The sequence below is a fragment of the Eleginops maclovinus genome, chromosome 20 (genome assembly GCF_036324505.1).
Source record: "Eleginops maclovinus isolate JMC-PN-2008 ecotype Puerto Natales chromosome 20, JC_Emac_rtc_rv5, whole genome shotgun sequence".
In the NCBI taxonomy this organism is placed as follows: Eukaryota; Metazoa; Chordata; class Actinopteri; order Perciformes; family Eleginopidae; genus Eleginops; species Eleginops maclovinus.
In genome coordinates this window covers 6,340,250-6,354,166 of record NC_086368.1, presented here as the reverse complement: position 1 = coordinate 6,354,166, position 13,917 = coordinate 6,340,250, and the positions used below count along the sequence as shown (strand labels likewise).

The window sequence follows — 13,917 nt, the reverse complement described above, 5'->3', positions numbered from 1 at the left end:
GTGCTCACAAGAGGAAGGGGTAGACCCCCTGTTCATCCCACACAAGAGACACAAATCCACGTTTAGTATGTAAGGAGATTCAAAGATTTGAGGAGAATGTATTACTTAACTACTCATGTATATTATTCTATATGGTTTTGAAGCTTTTTAGTTTTGATACACGGACCGAATAAAAAAAAATTGAATTCTTGGTTGAAATTACAATTTCAAACTATACAATAAAACTATATATATTAATAGATTAATACAACTCAACTACACATTTTTATATATATATATACACACACACACACACACACACACACACACACACACACACACACACACACACACACACACACATATATACTGTATATATATATATATATATATATATAGGGGGGAAAAAACCCCATACATTAAGATACAGTGACTTGACATGAAATTGCAAATGTTTAACTTTTCACTTTTTGGAATCAGTTTAAGATTTCTCAAGCATATTGCATTTTAGACCAATCAATTTCAAGCAGCAACAAAAAAGGATTGCCTTAAAGTTACATTTATAAAAGGTTATATTTATTATATTCAACAGCCCACATTGTGAGAACTTTGACACAACATTTCCTTATTGCTGAGCTCATAATAAAAACAATGCACTCAAGGAATGTTACACATTCATATGGAGGTGAAGTATAATAGCAAAACAACCACATTATACAAACCACAGTGTTTATAAAAAAATCTCTTAAAATAAGTTTCAATGGATTTTATCTCTTAGTGATGTGCTCTTTACTCACAAAAACCTTCTTGTCAAGCTGGGCGATGTAATGTCAGGCGGGGTTAAGCAGCTAAACACAGTAAGATGCTGTTAGATCTCAAATAATAGTCAGAGTGTTAGCACAGTGACAGCTGGCCCCCTCCTCGCTTTGCAGGAGGGCCTGGCTGCAAGTACTGGGACCAGGAGCAATACCAGGACCAGTATTGAAATCTGGACCAGGGGCAACATTTTCTTTTTATGGATTAAACAATCAAGATATAAGGTGTTAGTTAGCTTGAGACATGCTGAGAGTTTTCTTACTGCTGACTAGGCTAGCTGTTTCTACTCTTTATGCTAAGCTAAGAGCTTGTTAAGAAATCAAATCATTTAAGATTGTTGTATTTTATACTATTTTCATCGAAGAGAAATCAACTAATGTGATGTTTTCTGAGACATATTACTTAAAAAATACCCCCCCCCCCCCCTTTGCATATTTTCTTTTTCTTTTCATTCACAATTTGTGCTTATATATTCGCAAAATATGAAAGAGGAATAATGAAAAAGGTCTATTCCGTAAAACATAAACATTTACAGCATAGACGTAATTGCCACTATAATATAATATAACACTTGTTAGCTGCACACAACTTAAAACTTAACAATTAAGTGTGAATGTTTTATCTGCTGTTCAAAATGATTGAATTAAATAAATGAGCAGTTATGTGATGCCTAGTGGTGTTTTATCCTCCCATACTTCGCTGCCTACTGTCTCATGCAGCATTGATTCGGTCTCAGCTGTCGGTTCACCAGAACACAGCGGGGACTTTTCTGGAGCCATAAGCAGAATTTGATCCCTTCAAACGTCACCCCACCCCACCCTGCAGTCCCAGACCGTAAATCAAGTCACCTGGACCAAAACCTCATACTAATGCGAGTGGAAATAGTCGGTCTTCTCTTAATTAACTGAAAGCTGCAGTTTTGGTATCACAAATATGAAAACAAAACTAGAACATAAAACCATAACAAAGCAACAGATACAGTTTTTTAAAGTTACCCTCCATGAATTTCTTGAAGCAAGTGAAGCCCTGAATCACTATACTCCTTTACTTTGAAACACAATTATTGTAGAAATCCCAGATCACCTCTAATGCTTTTATTTTTTGCTACTTACTGTAAGTTCACTTTACAACTATCCTGGTTATGCTGTCGGTATAATTAACTTGTCGAAGTTTCATCATTTAGTTTAAGTTAAAATTATGACTCATAACCTTAGGTAGATTTTAGATATATATTTATTTTTCAAAAAAGCTTTGAATAGCAAAACAAATAAATTACATTAAATGTACTATTGTATACAAATCGAAGACTGTGGGTAAAGTAATTACTGATTAAATGATGAAGTCTTTTGTTTAACTAATATAGAAAAAATATTTTGCTACCATTTGGTGTGTTATAGGGACTGTACAATGTAAATGCCACTGTTCTGATTGCATAAAAGATTCCAACTTTCCAAACTCAGTACAGCAAGAAATAAATCATAAATACATAGCCCTGGCATTCAATGGCTTAAAAAAACATGGATTCAATTAATGAAAAACATATACAATTTGGTTGACATGATTTAATCAAGACATGATTTAATCAAAATCAGGTTTATTGCCAAGTAGGTTTAAACAATGAATTTGTGTATAATTATGCATACATAAACACAGTTAGAAATATTAAGTTGTACATTTAGAACTTATATAGAACTATTACAACAAAAAAAATGAATATAGAAAAACGCTTAGTAAAATCAAGTATAAACATTATTCCATTACAACAAAATAAAAATACATATATGTTGAACTTTGAAGCCTTTTGTAAAAAATAATAAGAGGAAGAAAAAATAGACTTGATGTCTAAATAATGAATCGGAATTAACGGACCCCTGGCAGAGTGTCAGGGACCCCTGGAGGTCCACGGACCCCGAGTTGAGGGTCCCTAATTAATGAGCTTAGCGGTCTGAGAGTGGAGTTGATGTTACTCGGGCCGTGAACGCACCCCGCCTGCCTCGCTCTCTAGTTACAGTATGGCGGCTCGGACTTGCGGAGGAGGACAACTTCTTCTAGATTCCTTCCTGAAAACAGTGGGAAGGCTACGACTTTAATTAAAAAAAATATCTTGACAAACACGGAAGACGACAGCGCAACTTGTGGCTTTATCGGAGTTTTTTTCCTGGATGATAATCGTGCTGGTGTGATGCGTAAGGAGGACCCGCAGTCAAGAAACTCCCCTGATTTTTCCGCGTCTGACTGTCAGTTAGCCGGCTAGCTGTTCGGTTAGCTCACCACCTTCATGCTAACGTTCGCTTGCAGGGCTCCGTAGTAGCCGAAAGGCAAGCTAGCTTGCTGCTTATATTTGCTCCAGGAGACAGGGATGGCATTTCCCCTCCATCCGGTAAGCGAACTGATTGAGTCGGGTGGGGAAAACACATTTGAAGACCTGGTTAATAAAGTTTGTCAGCACTCATTAGCCTAGCCTATCCTAGCATAGCTTGTTGGTACAACGCCAGAAAACGTTGGCCGAGAGAGCGCTTTGCCTGTCCACTAGCGAGCTAGCCAATTAGCATTTTAGTTGCACAAGAATAACTGCTAATCCTCCGCTCATCCCGGCTGAGTGTTTTGAAGCCTCTTGCTCTTACTAAATTAGACGAGAAGTGGACACTGGCCTGATTTAGTTGGCCAAATTGCCGTTAATGTTTAAAAACTCAGGGGTGTTTTGGGCGTTTAGTCTGCTAGGTGTTGTTAGCGACCTTATAGGTGTTCTGTGGAGGGAGTGGTAACGTTAGGTAGCTAGCTAAGGTTCCCTGTATCAGGGCAACAATGTCACTCTGATTACGGCTGTAAATGACTAATAGATTAAACATGACACATACTAAATGTGCGTAAACCGACTGCACATTGGGGTGTGTGCCCGTTGTTAGCTCGCTGCAATACAACACGTAGAAAGCGCGAAATAATATTAACTGTTCCCAAAATACATGAGCTGTATAGCTTCCTGGATTGATAACTCATTCAATTGGTAGTCACGGTTACTGGTGTGACCTGTTGCTATCTTGGGGGGCTAATCATCAATCCCTCGCCTGCTTCAGTGCTGGAATAGTTTGATGGACGTTGGAGGCTGTTTTCCAGGCTGTCAGTGCTATACTCAGTCATGTATGTCTTGACACATGGCACCTTGGTCTGGACATAGTGCCTGCTGTCAGATATATAAGTATCGTAATGTAGCTTTGGTGGACAGTCAGTAAGAGGAATGTCTTGTCTTTTATATACCTGTTGGTTTGTTTTTTATTTTCATTTGTTTCAAACACAGGGGAGTCTTGTTGAATCGAAGAGGGAAGGCAGTGCAGCCCGGGCTGTGCACAGTGGACAATGTTTATTAGTTAGTGCCTAGGAACTTAGAGGACTAACAGTTCAGCCTACATATAGGCCACAGATATTGTACATTTATTCATTGGGGATTGCAACAGAAGACTGCCACTCTGGATCAAGAAAACCTGTCCCTCGTGTCCGGTTGGAGTAACACTCTAAAGCCAAAGTCAATGCCTTCAGCGTTGGCTGTGTTTGCCTGCCGACCAAACTCGCATCCATTCCAGGAGCGGCATGTTTACCTGGATGAGCCAGTCAAGATCGGCAGGTCTGTGGCTCGGTGTCGGCCGGCCCAGAACAATGCCACCTTCGACTGCAAGGTGCTGTCCAGGAATCATGCCCTGGTTTGGTTTGACCACAAGACCGGCAAGGTAAGAGAGGATACTAATGACTAAACTGACATTTCCTTATTGCATTTTTCCCACAGGAGTGACTACTCTTTATGTTTCTAGAGCAATTTGGTGTACATCTTCGCTCACTGATGAAAAGTAACTATTTACTAGTTCACACATATCCCTCAAGCTCCAGCAGGCAAGCCTTGACAATAGCCTGTAGGGGACTGTAACTCAAAAAATGCCCCCCTTAAAATGATTTTCAGCCAAGTGTATAGGGTCATCAGTGCTGCCACAAACGCACATGCACTCTTTTACATGACAACACCTTAAAGCGAGACTTTCTCCCGATTGTGAACTCCGCTCAGGACTGAACACATTCATTTTGTTTAAGGGTGATTCACATCGCAGAGCATGTTTTGAGTGTTTCCCTCTCTAAAACATATCCAACACTGTACTGAACTGGAGGGTAATGTTTAATCCCAATTGAGCACAGGAAATGTTCCCAAAACTCAAGGGATTAAGAGTTGAAAGAAAAAAAACTGATTATGTTCCTCAAGCAAGGAAAGAGCAAAACAAAATGAAGTCTGGATCGATACTAGATTTATGTTTCACCCTTCCAAAAAATACCTATCCTGCTTGAAGAAAGTCTTTCAAAACCGGACCTGTAAAACTTCAATATGTGCTAGTCTAACACATATTTGTTGTTTGTTAGGGACATTTTCTTTACTGATTTTAGACATAGACATATATTAATTAGTATGTTGGACATTTATCCCCCATTTGTTTAAAATGCATGGTCCTATTTAGTTTTGTATCCTGATTTATTTTTCTTCATAACCAACATTCTTAATCAACCTAATTTTATTTCACAGTTACTTCAAAAATAAAATTGGCATTTTTGGGAATTGCTACATCTTAAATCCACCTGGCTCCTCATCACTGTTGCGATTAAATCAAGAAAGTACAGACAACACAATCAAATGGATAAACACAGCAAATCTGATTTCCAAAGTGTAATCTGAAGCATTTGTGATTCATTCATGACTGTATAAAGTAATTTCTCTTCTTTTTAAGAAAACTGGTAAATGGTTATTTTCATACTTTTTTATGAATATGACTGAATAGATTAACATTTTAGAAAACAGCTACATAGATGGTTTTCCACACAGATATTACATTGTGTCCTGATTGCAGATCGAAGAATAGAATAAGGTCCTCAGTTCAGTCCTGGACTAGATGTAATCCTTGTCTGGGAAAGCAAAACATAATTTATAAAAAAATCCTGAGCTATCAGATCTAACGAAGACAGATCAGATCTGTGTGTTGCTTGTGATCTTCAGTGTGTGTGTAGTTTCTCTGTAGAACAGGTTCAACAGGCTGAGACAGCCACCGGATTAACCCAACTATGTGGCATTCTGACGCTTTGAAAGTGTGTGTGTGTGTGTGTGTGTGTGTGTGTGTGTGTGTGTGTGTGTGTGTGTGTGTGTGTGTGTGTGTGTGTGTGTGTGTGTGTGTGTGTGTGTGTGTGTGTGTGTGTGTGTGTGTGTGTGTGTGTGTGTGTGTGTGTGTGTGTGCAATGCGTAAGCTATTTATAATGACACCAGCAGCGTCATCCTTTCCTCTCTTCAGGGAAAATAACACACACTGATTTATTAGCATTAAGGATAATAGCAGATTGATATATGTTTATCACCATGGGTTATTTATGGCTCTGAAAAGGGCTATGCTTTTAACTTTTGTATATTTTGTATAATGAACCTGGTTACTGACTAGCTCTGAAAAACTTGCAATGCTGAATAAATCCTACTTTATGAAACGAACTGTTGAGTAATTATAAGATATATATTCTATTAACCAAAATACAAGGACACCCCGTTCTGAAACACCTGTTATTGGACATTTTAAAGATTTTAACATTTCACACGATAGGCAGATCAGTGAATCAATGAAAATAACAAAACCAAAACAATAACATTGCTTTATTTCAGCATAAAGTAACTACTAACTAATAGTATGTTATTTCTTTTTGTTATTAAGGCTGATTGGGGGGTTTAACTTTCTTTAAGCGTTAAAGCTTCAAACTAAGAACTTACTTTTGGCAGCTTTCTGCATCATCAAATAACGTCAGACAACGTTTAAAAGTGTCTTTGGGGTTCGGTTTTGATGTGCTTGATACCCAGACAGACAGCCAGACAGACAGACAGACACACAGATAGACAGACAGACAGACACACAGACACACGCACACACACACACACACAGATCTGGAATATGCAAATAGACCTGACTTGCCTAACCAATACCTCATAGCCGTAGCTTCCTCATGTAGTAAGAACCGTGTGTGTCACATGAGTCTGCAGTTTGTTTAAAAACCAGCCCACAGTTTCACTTTGCTCTAACTTGTTTCAGCAGAGTTTGTTGCTTTCACCTGAATTGTTCTGCATTGTGATGAAGACCACGGTGGTCTTTGCAGTAGCTAAAAGCATAAGAATAAATGGGGAAACTTGTGATTTACTGCACATATGTAAACTTTCTGATGGTCTCTGCGCTTCAGTTTTCACCTCCATCTTGTCTGTGTGTGATAAGTTTGCACTAGAGAGGAACGGATGTTATTGGTCACATCCTGTGATTGATAAACCAATCACTGGGCTTGCTGATCCACAGATTGCTTTAATATTGATGTTATATTTTTGAACATCAGATCCTTCACTCTTTTACTGTAATACGCTGAGACTAGAGCCGCTGGGAAAATGACAACATGATGACATCATGCCTTTTATTTCTGGTCCATTTTATTGCTTTGCAGCCAGACTGAAATGTGATGAAAGATGGTGCATGTTATGTACTGTGGCTCGCTGATAGCCCGGCCTCCCTCTGGGGCCTTTGCCTGCAGACTACTGTGAAGGAAGGATGAACTATTTGACACGAGCACAGTTGGTGGGACGAATATCTAAAGGGCTTTTGGAGGGAATAATGAAGTGTGTTCTTATTTAAGCAGCAGCCATCATGGGAAGGTCAGATCAGACACAGCTGCTTCTTTCTTAACCCTAGAGGTCCTGGGATCTCTGTTTGGGAACCACTGCGCTAGGGGTGCCAGATCCAGCCAATCAGACAGGCTGCAGTTCTTTGGACAGTCAGATGAGAGTGCTCTGTCATTTACTGATGCTAACTTCCTCCTTCCTCTGTTGAGCAACTGTCCCCAGATTGAAATGTGATTAGAGATAGTGTTCATTTAATAGTTTTTGTTGATAAGAATCCAAGAGTTGGATAGTTTTTGAGTTAATCTCAACATATTTTCCCTCTATGGCGCTCTCTTTTCATCATTAGTGCTACAGAAACCATATGCCAAGCTCAGCTGAAGTGTGTTTACATTCCATGAAAACAAGACACAAAAGCTATATAACCGTGCTTGTGGTCGTAATGCTGCAATAGTTTGATTTGAGTTGTATTTCACAGCACTTGGATAACTTTCCCAACATGCAGACGTTAAATGTTAATTTGTTCACATTAAGAACAATGTGTAACATTTTGGAGCTTGGCTTCTTTGTGAAAGTAAAAAGAAATGAAATTATGAATGATCATATCTGTTTATATTTCTCAAACTAAGGTAAGGTATTTGGAAAAAAAGGCTTTAGCCGGACTAAAAACTCAGTGTGAAGATCTCTGTAATACAGATGTAATCATCAAAGATTGGGAAAGAAATACTGGAAAAGCCAGCTAGATTAAATTATCTAACCGAAAACCTGAACGCGAGACTAGAAGCTAGCAGCCCTAGCTCCACAAGTTTCTAAATCTAGGGAAGAAAGTCATTAAGTTAGCAACACTGACTTCAAAGCTACTTCTCGAAAATCATTTCAAATATCATAACTTCACTTTATGTGCTTACAGCTTTCAAGCTAGCAGCTTTCAAGCTAGCAGCTTTCAAGCTAGCAGCTTGTGGAAACTCCTTTGACAGAGAGACTTTTTAAACAAGTTTTTATATAAAATATTATCCAGTCATTTATACATCCAATCAAGTGTGTATACCTAATCTAGCATGTGCATCCTGCATTGTTGCTGATAACTTGTTGCTCATACCAGCAGATACGTGTTTTATAGTTGGAAGGTGAAATGTTGAAGCCTCCTGCCCCGCCTCAGTGTTCACAAAGCTGCATCAGTGTTGCAGCTCTGTGTGAATCCATGCTGGAGCTAAATTTGTCATCTCGTGTCCTGCTTGTTTCCCTGCTGGCGGCCTGCTTGCCTCGTGCAATTCCTCTCATCAGGGTCTGCAGCAATGTTCTGCAGGCCAGTGTTGGGTTTGGTCAGCATTCTATGGAGGATTTGGAGTTGAGAAGGGAAAAGAATGCAGGGGAAACCCACATTTTAAGTATAATGTGAATGAATTGTTTAAGAAGCCTTATCATGGTTTAAACAAAAGTAAATACTGGTCTGCAAGTACAAGCCTGAGCTAGGCACCTCTGAGGGAATATCCCTTATGGCAGGTGAAAACAAAACTTGTCATTTTATATTTTTTGTATTTTGTTATACCTTTTTTTTATGGTCTGCCACCAAGGTTTTATTTTAAATAATGTGGAAAAACAGTTTGGCAGACATGTTAACTTTCCCCCCGTTTTGCAATTTCCTTGGGTACCATGAATATGTTAATGGCTTAGCATTACCGGCTAAATGTTGGAACGTAGGGCTGCACAATTAATCGTATTTTAATCACGATCACGATTTTGGCTTCCCACGATCAAAATCGCGTGATCGAGCGATATTTCATCGGTTCATAGAACGCTCAGTATCAACGTTTTTTTCCAAAGCCAATCTAGCGCTTCTAGCGAGTGATGGAGAAAACAAGCCTCGTATACAATACAATACGGAATACTTGGTTTTCGTTTTAAAACGGAGGCTTTTGGAAACGCTGCTGGCCCCGGGGCTGCTGATTAGTGTGGACAGGCAGAAACGCAGACTTTTGGAAACGCTATCGTAGGCACCCATGAGCGCTTTCTGATTGGGTCTTATCGATCACGAGTATCCTTCTCTGATTCGTGACGCTCCTACCATGTGACCCTTCCTTACCCCAAAAAAATTCAAATCAGCTGGGTATCGGGTCAGATCAGCTGGGTATCGGGTCGGATCAGCCTTGAGTGGTGAACATGGATAACGAAGTAAAAGCGCTGTTGACCTCGTTGTCTGTGGCAGCAGTTGTTGTGCAGGTAAATTCTGCATGTTATAATGCTGCACCTGCAACCGGCACGCGCATGCCCAGTATGCGTGAATGGTCACGTTTTCGTTTTAAAACTCCGGATTAAAACGAAAACGCAGTAGTGTGGACGAGATATAGACCTATTTTATTTTGATGCACAAATGTGTACATTAGCAGGAATGTAGCACCTGGATGTGAAAGCAGGAATAATGAGCCTTTGTGTCAATAAAAAATGTTTTGGTTAAAATGTAACAAATAATCGTGATAATTAATCGTGATCTCAATATTGATTAAAATAATCGTGATTATCATTTTGGCCATAATCGTGCAGCCCTATTGGAACGTCAACATTCTTGCCTCTGAATTTTGTAGGATAATCCTTCTGTCATTGTTCACACCATCTCCTGCGCCACCCCCAGGAAAAACTCTGAGGAATAGCTGAATCTACATTTTTGTCTATCATCTTGTCCAAAAGCATGTCTCCATCTTTTTGTGATGATGATTTAAGATCAAAATAAATAGATTTATTGACTTGAATGGCACCTCCTGCAGCTATCACACTGGGCTGTTACAACCTTGTTACAACAGCAATTCCTTTTCCAGGATGTTTTATCATATCTCCTTAAATGGAGAGAGTCCGGTTAGAGAGAATAATAATGTTAACAATGGAGACGGTGCTGACAGCAGAGGTGTGGTCTGGTATCAGTATTCCTCTGCAGGGCAGTGGCGTCAATCTGAATACCGACACAGCACAGGAGTGCTGTTACACAGTCATGACTACGCTCTGTAACTGTCTTTACGCACGTGTGTGTGTTCAGACACAGTAATACTGCATCCAGGCACTGCAGCAGGACACCAATATGCAGTGTGACATGAAAGGCTGCAGATATTTTTCAGGCCTTGTTTTAAAAAATGAATCTTGATTCAAAGTCAGTGTCTGATTAGCAGAGAAAAGTGTCTTTAGAGTATGCAGCGTTTTATAAATAAATACAAAAGTTTCCTGCATGTCAAGAAATTATAATTTGGAAGAATCTCAGTCTCCTGCCAAACCTCCGCTTTTTTGGTTCCTGCAACTTAAAGTAAATAACTAACATTACACTGTTTTTTGGCATCGCAATACTTGTTTGAAGCTTTTTTCCCACTCCTAATTAGAAGTAAAAGTACAGGCAACCAAGTGCCTGCCTGATTTTGAGATCGATGCGGTTACAATTAGTAAAAATATATATATTTAAGGTAGCTCTGTGTGTTTGGGCGGTTCATATATTTTTAAACATCAGTATTTGGCATGTTACAGAAACCATAGAGTCATTTTTGTGTTTTATTTTAATCATATTATCATACAATTGGTTATGTGTGATCTTAGGTTCATTTTAGGTCCACATGGAAATATCATGCATGCATGCTGCTATTGGTTGGACTAAGATAGCCCATTGATCCAACATAACATCATGATTTTTCATGTAAATATGTAAAAAATCCTCTTTGTCCCCACCTCATTTCCCTCTGTTGGCGGTGTGAGTGCTTGACACTTTTCACTATCTTGAACTTTATTCTCTAACATGCTGAGCTGGAGGCAGGTTTTATAACTTGTTCATACAAGATCAAAGCAGTTTGAAGCTGTTTTATTCTTCAAAGTTCACCCTATTTGCATATGTAGCATCACTCTTTCCTACACTAACCGTTATGTGGAGCTCCATTCCTTCATATTTTGTTGGCTGATAAATCAGTGGAAGTATCTTGTGGTACTTTAGAGAAGATTAACATACCAACATCAGCTGAGGAGCATTTAGCCTGGTAGAGAGCCTTTCAACAAGAGGAACATGTGGACCAGAATAAACTCCCGTCAGCAGGTGAACAGGTTTATTTTACTATCTGATGAAGCAACTCATCCTGAGTCTTCAGCTTTTCAACACTTCCTCAGGAAGGAGGATGCTGTTGATACAACTTGATTTCATAAGCTCATTGTTAGAGGTCACCACCAGCCGCCAGAACACATGATGCCTAATCCTGCCATGAGGTTTCTAAGTAACAGGTTAACTAGTTGGATTACTGCATAGGGTTACCTCTCTAGACACTGAACCAGGTTTTACAAAGCAAAGAAATGTCTGAATTTACTTCATTTGTATTTTAACTTTTTTGAGTGTTAAGATGTTGTTAAATATTAAATAATGTTTAATATGAGTCAGATTACATGAAAACAAGTACTACTTTCGGAACAGATTTTTTAAAACTAAGGACAAATAGGAGACATTACATGCGAGCTGCCTGTAAGAAAACCTTAAGTAAGATGTCTGTTTTGGTAATTAAAGGTAGTCTTTTATTTATATAGAAAAGAGACTTATTTTAGTATTCAAATAGCAGGTGACGGTAAAACTTAGTTGTGCGAATTGTCCTAGAAAAAGTAATGACTCTCCCTGCATTTGCTACCTTCTGTTGCGAGTGAATTAAAAAAGGAGCCTGTATTACTTATTGAAATCACAAATAATTTCCTGATCAATAGCTGACCCTCTAACTGATTTGTTGCTCTCCTCCTGCATGATGACCGATGCTCAATTAGGTTAAATCTATCATTTACTGAAAGATGCAGAGCATGCGCAGAATGGGCAACTGAGACCCAAGAACACCAGTCCGGCTGAGTTGAGCCTGATCTTCATTGCGTCATTACCTCTGAAGTTGTCAGCCGTGCCTGGCATAAAGTCAGTCTGGCCTGATTCCAAACCAGAACCTACACACTCCCACTCAGTGACAGTGAACTCTGTCTGGATTTTCACTGTCAGCTGAATGGAGCTCCCTGCTTTAAGGATGAGGCTGAAAATACAGCTCCAAGCTTCCACAGAAAGAGGACCGGTATCTCTCATGAAAAATAATAACAATACAACTATTTAGTGGCAATTATATTTTGTAAACGTCTTTGTGTTTTTATATCTGATATTTATGAGCTGCTTGGTTTTTGCAACAGTACCTTATACAAATCAAGACAAATAAATGAACACGTCTACTGTTTTATAGACTAGACACAGGCATATTTCATCCTAGGTAAAAAAAATACAAATGCAATGCAACCTTCAAGTTCTTGGCATCTGTATGACAATAATAAATGTCTTTCCTGTTTTTTGCAGTTTACTAGAAAATGTTTGCACTGGTAAACTGGAGTAAATTGCAGGAATGGCAGCTGGTTACCTCAGGACTGATGCACCCCTCAATGCTGGAGGGTTTACTTACTTCCATTCCCAACTTGTTGGTTTGGTACTTAATATGGCAACTGTCCAGCAGTGGCTCAGTCAGTAGGGGCTTGGACTGGGAATCGTAAAGTCGCCGGTTCAAGTCCCCGAACAGACTTGAAAATATGGAAGGTGGACTGCTACTTGGAGAGGTCCCAGTTCACCTCCTAGCCCTGCTGTGGTGTCCTTGAGCAAGGCACCGGACACCTCCAATCCCCTCTCCTCATTGCTCCCTGGGCGCTGCACAATAGCTGCCCACTGCTCCTAGTACTAGGATGGGTTAAATGCAGAGGACACATTTCACTGTGTGTGCTCTGCTGTGTGCATGTACCGTATTTTCCGGACTATAAGGCGCACTTAAAAGCCTTACATTTTCTCAAAAAACAACAGTGCGTCTTATAATCCAGTGCGCCTTATATATGGATTACGGTAATTCTGGTTGTGCTTACTGACCTCGAAGTGATTTTGTGTGGTACACAGCTCTCACGGCGCTCTGTCAAAATGTTTTAGTACGACTTTGGTAAACTACAAATCCGCACCGCTTGCAGCATTACGGCTACCGTAGTCAGGAGCGTCGCGGAGTTGCACCAAATGGCACCGGTCAAGAGACACGCTTACGACGCGGACTTCAAACTCGAGGCTATCAGTCACGCAGTAGAACATGGGAATAGAGCAGCTGGGAGAGAATTCAACATTAATGAATCAATGATACGTATTTTACGTGTTATAACTGAACTTATTACTGACTTATCTGACTGTTTTGTTTCTGTTATATAATTAATAATTATATAATATGTATCCGTTTTACGGCATGTAGAAAAGGAGTGTGTAGGAGAGCGACATGCGGGGTGGGCGTGTGTGTGCGGAAGAAGTAGTTTTGGGAAAGTGAAGTTGTTGCCAGATTGGCTGCGTTGTCGGTGAAGACAATAAAAAAGGATTACTCCAGCTCCGCTGTTTCCCCCTCCTCTTTCCTCAGAGTGTCACATACCCAGCTGCTCTTCACTACGGTATAGAGCATAACAACGCT

At 39.6% G+C, this 13,917-nt stretch overlaps 1 protein-coding gene across 1 annotated transcript in view; it reads left to right on the top strand.

Moving 5' to 3' along the window:
- Positions 1–2,771: 2,771 nt before the first annotated feature.
- slmapa (sarcolemma associated protein a) overlaps positions 2,772–13,917 on the top strand; it is a 65,197-nt gene continuing 54,051 nt past the window's right edge. The window contains 1 exon segment of the mRNA XM_063910524.1: positions 2,772–4,517. Within this exon segment, the coding sequence (XP_063766594.1) occupies positions 4,320–4,517 (198 nt within the window). The 5' untranslated portion in view covers positions 2,772–4,319.